The sequence below is a fragment of the Drosophila albomicans genome, chromosome 2R, assembly GCF_009650485.2.
Source record: "Drosophila albomicans strain 15112-1751.03 chromosome 2R, ASM965048v2, whole genome shotgun sequence".
Taxonomy (NCBI): domain Eukaryota; kingdom Metazoa; phylum Arthropoda; class Insecta; order Diptera; family Drosophilidae; genus Drosophila; species Drosophila albomicans.
The window spans coordinates 11,596,724-11,605,110 of NC_047631.2; the positions used below are offsets into that span (position 1 = coordinate 11,596,724).

The 8,387-nt window shown below is 38.2% G+C and overlaps 4 protein-coding genes across 5 annotated transcripts; 2 read left to right on the top strand and 2 right to left on the bottom strand.

The window, feature by feature from the left end:
• Window positions 1-65: 65 nt before the first annotated feature.
• LOC117574352 (histone-arginine methyltransferase METTL23) lies at window positions 66-1,254 on the bottom strand. Of its 2 annotated transcripts, XM_052007840.1 has the most exons (3): window positions 1,037-1,254; window positions 956-1,005; window positions 66-898 (listed from the first exon to the last, which is right to left on the bottom strand). In XM_052007840.1, the coding sequence occupies exons 1-3, from the start codon at window positions 1,128-1,130 to the stop codon at window positions 281-283; spliced, it is 762 nt and encodes a 253-aa protein (XP_051863800.1). In that variant the 5' UTR covers window positions 1,131-1,254; the 3' UTR covers window positions 66-280. The 2 variants fall into 2 exon arrangements, with proteins under 2 accessions (XP_051863800.1, XP_034114064.2); XM_034258173.2 differs by having other exon boundaries at window positions 956-1,250.
• A 244-nt stretch (window positions 1,255-1,498) lies between these two features.
• LOC117574883 (inhibitor of nuclear factor kappa-B kinase subunit beta) lies at window positions 1,499-4,727 on the top strand. Its single transcript, XM_034258915.2, has 6 exons — window positions 1,499-1,720; window positions 2,118-2,381; window positions 2,451-3,646; window positions 3,715-3,896; window positions 3,963-4,373; window positions 4,439-4,727. Exons 1-6 carry the CDS (start codon window positions 1,609-1,611, stop codon window positions 4,467-4,469), a joined length of 2,196 nt encoding a protein of 731 aa, XP_034114806.2. The 5' UTR covers window positions 1,499-1,608; the 3' UTR covers window positions 4,470-4,727.
• Window positions 4,728-5,358: 631 nt separating this feature from the next.
• On the top strand, window positions 5,359-6,409 carry LOC117574885 (protein takeout). Its single transcript, XM_034258917.2, has 3 exons — window positions 5,359-5,516; window positions 5,569-5,943; window positions 6,001-6,409. Exons 1-3 carry the CDS (start codon window positions 5,426-5,428, stop codon window positions 6,309-6,311), a joined length of 777 nt encoding a protein of 258 aa, XP_034114808.1. The 5' UTR covers window positions 5,359-5,425; the 3' UTR covers window positions 6,312-6,409.
• LOC117574884 (protein takeout) lies at window positions 6,059-7,931 on the bottom strand. The gene is made up of 3 exons (XM_034258916.2): window positions 7,653-7,931; window positions 6,940-7,180; window positions 6,059-6,880 (listed from the first exon to the last, which is right to left on the bottom strand). Exons 1-3 carry the CDS (start codon window positions 7,777-7,779, stop codon window positions 6,442-6,444), a joined length of 807 nt encoding a protein of 268 aa, XP_034114807.1. The 5' UTR covers window positions 7,780-7,931; the 3' UTR covers window positions 6,059-6,441.
• Between the last annotated feature and the right edge of the window lie 456 nt (window positions 7,932-8,387).

The window sequence follows — 8,387 nt, forward strand, 5'->3', positions numbered from 1 at the left end:
GTACAACACCTGTTGCAAAGTTTTTTGTTGCTATTCACTGTGAAAAAGTACATATTTCTTAGGGCTCATTTTAAAAAGCATTATAGTTTATTATATTTAGGCTTTAATCTGCAGAATATGTAAAGAGTAAGGGAATAATTTAACAATAATACAAATTATTATTATATATATGGCAGCAAAAACATGGATGTTAATACGAAATCATCAAAGTTTCGCCAGTGATTTTTGACTTATACATACAAAATAGTTGCATTGACATTTGTTCACTTCTATATAATTGTTACTCGACTAAATCCTCCACACGCTCCTGATCTACAAGCGTAATCTCCAGCAGGTGTATCGTATGCCCTCCCATAAATTCCAATAAATCTACTCCCGATTGCTTCCCAATCTCGTCCATGTTTATACTCGACGCGTGCAGTTTCCACTTCTTGAGCAGTGCCTCAATGGACCAGTCAGCACTACGTTCCTGGTAGGTGAATATGAACTTGGCACCACGATTGCGCTCCAACAGAAACGCAACCGTCACAATGATGTCCTCAAAGACAGTGGGATCATAGAAGCAGTCGGCTGCAATGATGAGGTCCAATGGTGGCAAGCGAAACACACTGTTTAGTAAAAGGCCCCAACTCAAGCCAACCACATCAATGTCGACGCCTGGGTTCAACTGATTCGCGAGGCAGGATTTGCGGATGTGTGCCAAGGACTTGGGCAATATGCAATTATCACTGAGCACCACCTGGGCTCCACACTTGGCGGCCAATATGCCAGGTAATGCGGTGCCAGCGCCCAGCTCTAGGATGCGTTTACAAACAAGTGTTTGGCGACGCTCCCATAGAAAATGCGCAAGAACTGGAGCACTGGGCCACGTGTAGAATGAATAGGCGCCTTGCAGGATCTATGGGAAACACAAAATAATGCAAACACTTTGTAGGGAAACATTCATTATTGTTACTTCTGGTATTTTTATTTCCAAACGCTCGATAATTGTCTCGGGGTTTCCAACTCCATCGCGATCCCGTTTCATCATCGTTGCATGAGTTAAATACAAACTTGCGCATATGCTCAGCGCTGGCTGTGGTAGCCACAATTTCATTATCATCGCTGCTTCCGTTCATGTGAAAACGCATTTTTACACGAACATGCGAACATAAAATAAGGTCCTTTTTATTTATAAATTACACTTTTTACAGCAACCGCCTCTTTTGTTTACAACCTGTTTGCCACTACAATAGCGATGAGACAATGGAGTGTGACCAAGTAACAGTTAAAAATGAGCCTAATGCGATATACCACAAGTAGCAGTTACAAGCTGCTGATACGGTTAAATGGTTAATGGTTAATAAACATTTAAATTCGAAAATGTTTTATTTTTGAACACTAGTTTTGGTATACTGTGCAACTTAATAGTTTTTCTAATTAATAAGTGGTTATGACAAATAAGTAGCGAAATTTTCCTGGGCGATCAGCTGCTCTTTCTTCAGGGCTGCATTAGTTTTAGCCGTTGGAGACTGTGTAGTTGTACTTGATGCAGCAGTCGCTATAAATAAAAAAGTAGCGCCGTAAAAAATCGTAGAACTCAGTTTTTCTAATTATAAATGAAAAATCATGCCGCATAAATTACATCGCGTCGGCGACTGGCAACTAATACGACAATTGGGCCAAGGAGGCTTTGGAGAAGTTCAACAATGGAAAAATATTGTAACAAATCAGGAAATTGGTATGATGCATATATTATATAGTGAACGTGCTTCTATTCAAAACTATTTACACACACAAATATGACTATAATATATATACATATACGCTATCCAACACTTCAATAGAAAATGCATGCCAGTTCCTAGAATTCGCTGATTCAAACATTCTGTATGTTTGTTTATGGTGGGAGCGAGTGTGTGAGTGTCTTGTGTGCGTTTTTGTGTGTGTGTGTGTGACAAATTACTGATAACTTAAGGGAGCCTAGTAAGATTTAAAATTGCCGCTTCGCCAAAGCTCTCATCGCTGAGTCAGCATCCAATTGGAACTTCATGTTAATACGCAATTGATTTGCAGAGATCAATGTGTATTGTGTACATATACATATGTATATTGTATATACTTGATTATCTTTTCAGCGACGAAGCATATCAAAAATGACACTAACATTGGCGCTGATCAGGAACGCAAGTTAAAGGAACGCTGGATAAAGGAGTATAACTGGACCCGGCAGTTTCAAAATTTGACGTTCATTGTTGCTGGTGTGCAGCTGGGCGACGAATCCGCTGAATTTATAAAACAATTGAATGATAACCATATTTGGCAACTTCCTGTGATTATTCTAGAATATTGCAATGGAGGCGATGTGCGAAAACTTCTACAACAAGCACCCAATGTTAATGGTGAGTTCACTTTTGCATCTACATTTTTATTGGTAAATAGCTTAAAGATGTATCTAATTGTTATTTCAGGTCTCGTGCAGTCTGAGGTGTGTAATATACTTAGTTGTCTGCGCCAATCTGTTGTCTTCTTGCACAATACATGTGGCATCTGTCATCGTGATCTAAAGCCTGATAACATTGTAATACATCGCCTTCCTAATAGTCGTAAGCTATACAAGCTTACAGATTTTGGTTTGGCACGTAATATGCCCGCGGAGACAATGCTGCAGAGTGTTGTTGGAACACGTCATTACTTTGCACCCGAAGTTGTTGATAGCGGCAAGTACAACAACAGTGTTGACTTCTGGTCAATGGGTATTATTGGCTATGAAATTGCAACCGGCGTATTGCCATTTATACCGCATCAGAAACCCTTCAACATCCACTTTAATCTGTGTAAGAAGCCGCGCAATTGTATTGCCATAACGGAGGATGTCGAGGAGGAGGAACGCTTCCATTTTCACACTGAGCTGGCAGTAAAGCACCATCTCAGCAGTCACTTTGTGGCCAAATTGAAAGAGTTTCTTTCGTTGGCACTTGACTCGGATTATTCCCGACGCGGCATTCAAGGAGCAACTGATGGAGTACAAGGCCCATCCAGATCACCCATTATATTTACTAAGATCGATGATCTGCTTGGGCTGAAGGTTTTGACCTTATTTGTGGCATTTAAATATCAACGCCTGGAGTATGTTGTAACTCCGACGATGGCAATGTCTGAACTGGCTCTAAAAATAGCCAAGGATACTGATATGAAGGTGGACTCTCTCTATCTGATGCTTCCCACGGGACATCCGCATGGACGAGTGACTCGTGTGACACAACCCATAGATCTCTACGTAGATGAATGGTGTGATACAAGTGAGGCGTCAAAGGGTCCCCCAGTGATGGTCTACATCTTCAATATGAAGCACTGCGACTATTCAGCACCCCCTTGTTGCATGACAGATCTGGTTCAGAACTGCATTGGCTCCCAAAAGAAATGGCCACCCTGGGTGATGGACAGAATGGTCCTTGACATTCACTATATACTTAGTAAGGAGCACGCAACCATGCGAACTATGCTGTTTGGATTTAAGGAGCATGCTATGTCTTTAGAACACGATATGCTGATTTATCAATCAGTAATCAAAACGGTCAATATCGAGAAAGAACAATGCTGTGGAGCAATGTCTCATTTCGATGCGCTAATTTCTGCAGCAAAACAACAGAATAAATTGAATATGGTTTGTATATGGTCAAATTAAGTATTAAACTGGAAATTAATATCATTAAATATTCCTTTTTTATTCAGGCCAATAAAGAAGAGTTTGAGACTAATGTGCAGAGACTGGCCAATTTAAGTAACGAAATCATATCTCTCATTGAGCAAACAATTCATCATTACGACTCCTCTTTGGGCATCATCCGTGACGTAGCGATTAAGCAAAGTGCTGATATCTACAAATCGTTTATGGATGCCGACACATACAAACTGTATGTATAAATATTCAATTTAAGATATTAAAGAATTCTTTTATAAATCCGTACATTTTCATGCAGCTCGCGATTTCGAAAACTTTACATCACGCACGGTGATAAGTTGTCGTGCTCGGATGCTTACAATATTGTGATAAATCTGGCGAAAGAGCGTCATTCTCTTCTCATGGATGAAAAATTGAAGTTTTTGCGCGAGAGCCTTAATCAGGCGCTAAATCGCTTCGCTATTATACCAAACACTTTGCAGACTGCATGTCAACGTCTCAAGGATATTCGCATGCAATTATTGCAGCTGAATCTGCAAATGTTACCAGCTGCCACTTCCAATGAACCCCCTTCTATGTTGCAACTTAGTAATGCTATTAGTCAATTGCACTTTGATACCGTAAATGAGGTACCAAGCGCTGATTTGGATACATTCGACAGCTTTAATACCAGGAGTATCATAGATCAAGCGCTACAAACCAGTCTGCTGTGAGTATCTTATCTGATTGCCAGTCATAGCCATATACTTATATTTTATTCAAATTTGGTTCTAGTTTGGAAAACGCAATGGAAACTGAACAGTGAAAAAGTTGGAGAACAGATTTTTGATATTATTTTAATAACCGTTACAACTGCTTTGTTAAGAAACTAATTTTTAGTTTTCCTTAATTTTTTTAAAAAATTTCCTAGAATTCGTATTTGTTTTGTTTCTATTGCTCATTATGTTTTATACATATGTTAATGCATGTTAAATGCAATTTTATTCATCCGAAAATCACCATTGCCTTTTAATATTTGTTATATTTTATATTTAGATTAAAAATACATATATTCCCGTACATCATTTATTAATTTGTTTTCAATTAGTATAATAAATGCTTGGCTGTGAAACAAGATACTTTTGGACTGATTGCAATTGTCTGGAAAATTGCACAACTGTTTCAGTTTGTATATAAGAAATACATAGTTCTGTGAATTTACAAGTTTATATCAGAATACAGACGTGCTTGTATTTGGCTATTGCAAAATATAAAGACATCTTAAATACATATTGTATATAACAGTCTAGTTGAAATTATTTCGTTTTGTCCAGAAATCTAAATACATTACATTAGATTCGAGTGCACAGTAGAAGTCAAGGCATCTTTTTTTGGAACATTTGAAATGTAAAACATATTCTATTCTCATAAAAAGAAATAGAGTAAATTCCTATATACAATAAGTAGTGTATTATTGAAAAGATTGAATTTATTGATTTTATATTAAACATTCTGACTGTTTCAATTATTGGGGTTGCGTTAAACGAATGTCTACTATGGTTTATTGTATATTGGCCAGCTGGTGGTGAGACATACGTATTTATAAGTGCGGCTTTGTAAATTTGCTGAGGACTGCAATGTCACGAGAAATTGCAAGTCTGGCAGAATTGGATGCGTCAGTTTCTTGCCCAAAAGCTGGCGACTCTCGGGTATAAAAGCAATGGAACAAACCCTCAGAACTCACATTAAGTTGTTGAAGCTAGCCACAATCATTGTATTAAAATGAAGCAGAACCAAAAAATTACTATTTTTATTGTGGGGCTAGTTCTTTTGGCCAGCCAGATGCAGGCTGCTCCAAAAGGGAAGTCATTGCGTGAGTATTATTTTTGTTATGTTTTGCAAAAGAATTAAAGGTGCTTTTCCAGCCGCATTTCTGAAGGTATGTTATCGCGACTCTCCGGACCTCAATACCTGTGCCCGGGAATCCTTTGAATCTCTAAAGCCCCGCCTTATGAATGGCATCCCAGAACTTTTCATACCACCAATGGAACCGTTGACGGTGCCAGAAATCAAAATGGATCAGGATTCTGGTGCCATCTATCTGCACTCCACTTATAAAAATGTGAAGATAACTGGCATGTCCACACATAAATTGAACGAATTGAGCATCGATCCTAGTCAAATGAAGTTCGTTGTGGCGATGACTTTCCCCAAATTGCACTTGGAATCCGAATATAACATTAAGGGAAAAATCATGATGATGCCGATGTTGGGTGATGGACATTGTTTTGTGGATCTAAGTAAGTGACTGCACTGTTGATTTTTTCATCGTTTATTCAAGTGATTTCTTTAACTAGCCAATATCGCAATGCACACGGAAATGTTTGGAGAGGAATATACTAAGAACGGTGCGACCTATTTGAGGATCAAAGACATAAAGGTCAAATACGATCTGCAGAATGTGCACATGCAGTTGGACAATCTCTTCAATGGCGACAAGGCTCTGGGTCAGCGTATGAACGATTTCCTCAATGAGAACTGGAAGTCTTTGGCCGAAGAAGTGCGTCCTCTCATGACTAAGGTGCTCGTGGATATACTGCGTGCCTCAATTGATAAATTGTTTAATGAATTCACCTACGAACAGCTGTTGCCCCGAATGAAGTTGTAAGCAATTTGTTAAAAACTAAATATTTAATCATAGTTAAAAAAAAAATAGTTATTCCCCAAATAGAAAAATAAAGATATTAGAAATTAATGCAAAATAAATTAGTATTTATGTATATAATACAATCATCCTATTAAATTAGCCAGAGTTTTGTCGGCATTTTAGAGAAAACATTATTCCAGAGACCATGGAATATGTCAGCCAATCCCAACTCCAGATCGGGCCGCAGCTCTTGTATGACCTCATTACCGTTCTGATTTAAAAATGAATTTATCGATGCAGCCAAAATTTCGTTGCCATTGAACAAATTTTTAAGATGAATCCGCATTGCGCCCACCTGGAAGCTAACTTTCATCTCATCAATGTGAATGATCTCATCCCCGGTTGTGGTCTCATTGTGCAGCGATATCTTGGTACGCACAGCAGTGTTAACATTCTTCAGAGCCATCGCAACATCGCCGCTTCCAACTAATGGCAGCAACAAGATGTTGCCCTTTAGATTGTACTTTGCTCTTATGCGAAGCTTTGGCAACTCCAGCTCGAAGTTAAGCTGACGACGTATGAAATCCAAGCTACCAGAATAAAAGGTCATTACAAAATATTTCAAATGTTCATAAGGTTCATTACTTACTTTGCCCGCTTAACAGTTGCATTCGATGGACCCCGAATTACTAGGTTTTGAAAGCCGCCAGATAAAACTAAATTTCCACTGCCCTTTGAAAGAGATACTTGATCAATGGTTAGTGGTTCAAAGCTCTTCACTCCAATCTCTGGTATGCCAGCAGCGAGAGCGGGAAAACAGCCCTCAAATAACTGTCGGAAGCATTTATTCTCATTGGGATTGGATCGCTTACAGGTTTGCAGCCATGGTGCTAATTATAAAATATAATATAGATTAAGTAGGTGCATCAAATATCTTAAAAGATTCATTTAAATAATAGTTTGCTATATTTATTGTTTTCTACTTATACAAATATAAAAATATTGGATTCTTGGAAGCAAATCCGATTCACTATTAAATACTTTAGTATCAATGGGTCACGTTTCTGCGATCATAAAATTTTCATCTCGCACCATATTATTTTTCCTAAAGTATTTATCGTTAAATTTATATTGTTTCCACTTTAGGCATGCCACTTACATTAAATATTAACTTTTTCTGTTATTTTTATATATCACAATTGGTGTTCGAGATTCAAAAACTCAAGAATATAAATATAGGGTTCATTTTCACTAAGTAGCTTTGTTTAGTTGAAACCATCAGGAAATTAAAAGAAACTCTTGGAAATACGTTTGCATTTCCTTGCGTTACATAATATCCTTAATGTATTCTGTGATACTTACGTCTCTCCTGCAGTGGCGGCTTGTCGTTAATAATTTCCCGAGTGTAGGCCGCCGTGCTTGGTAATAGATAAATAAAACTGATAGCGCATAAGCTGTATTGAAACTTCCAGTTTGCAGAGTTAAACATGTTTTGGCCGCAAAAACAAATATCCTTATTGAGACAGTTTCCTAATTATTTTGCTAAATCCTGTTCACAGATTTTACACGATTTTTACTACTTTCAACTTGTCCGTTTAAAGCGTCTGTTGGCGACGGCGTTTCAAACCCAATTGCTGTGGCACTCATCTGAAATGTTGTACGAAACCGTGACATTAGTTGTTGTCTGTTGTATCTTGTCGACTGGTAGTCGGCAGTCAGTTGTCGGGTGTCGGTTGTGTGGCCAACGACGACCACTTTTAGTTCATTTTTTGTTTACATTTGCACTCGTACACAAATTCCGCAACAAGCTTGGAGCATGGGGAACTGCTGCAGTCCCACAGTGGAATTCAAGCCCAAACCCGAACTTGTACTCGAACTCGAACTTACGCGCTTACACTCGTTTCCCAGCTGACCACTGGGCAAGATGTCGCTAAATTTGAGAATACCCTACAATATTTTCGATGGGGTTCAGATTGATTTTAAAGCTACAAATATTCTTTTCCTATTTTGAGCAGATTAAGTGCGTGGTAATTTTAGTATATTAGTTGAAATTTAAATGTCTACGTCGCAGCTTTTTGATTTCAGTTGGATATAAAC

Bases quoted from the DNA above. Each gene is read 5' to 3' on its own strand.
- LOC117574352 (XM_034258173.2), bottom strand. From the start codon at position 1,102: ATGATAATGAAATTGTGGCTACCACAGCCAGCGCTGAGCATATGCGCA. The intron at 899-955 runs GTAACAATAATG...TGTTTCCCATAG, and splicing joins TGGAAATAAAAATACCAGAA to ATCCTGCAAGGCGCCTATTC.
- LOC117574883 (XM_034258915.2), top strand. From the start codon at position 1,609: ATGCCGCATAAATTACATCGCGTCGGCGACTGGCAACTAATACGACAA. The intron at 3,647-3,714 runs GTTTGTATATGG...TTTTTTATTCAG, and splicing joins AACAGAATAAATTGAATATG to GCCAATAAAGAAGAGTTTGA. The intron at 3,897-3,962 runs GTATGTATAAAT...ATTTTCATGCAG, and splicing joins GATGCCGACACATACAAACT to CTCGCGATTTCGAAAACTTT.
- LOC117574885 (XM_034258917.2), top strand. From the start codon at position 5,426: ATGAAGCAGAACCAAAAAATTACTATTTTTATTGTGGGGCTAGTTCTT. The intron at 5,517-5,568 runs GTGAGTATTATT...GTGCTTTTCCAG, and splicing joins TCCAAAAGGGAAGTCATTGC to CCGCATTTCTGAAGGTATGT. The intron at 5,944-6,000 runs GTAAGTGACTGC...TTCTTTAACTAG, and splicing joins ACATTGTTTTGTGGATCTAA to CCAATATCGCAATGCACACG.
- LOC117574884 (XM_034258916.2), bottom strand. From the start codon at position 7,779: ATGTTTAACTCTGCAAACTGGAAGTTTCAATACAGCTTATGCGCTATC. The intron at 7,181-7,652 runs GTAAGTATCACA...TTTTATAATTAG, and splicing joins GCCGCCACTGCAGGAGAGAC to CACCATGGCTGCAAACCTGT. The intron at 6,881-6,939 runs GTAAGTAATGAA...TTATTCTGGTAG, and splicing joins GCAACTGTTAAGCGGGCAAA to CTTGGATTTCATACGTCGTC.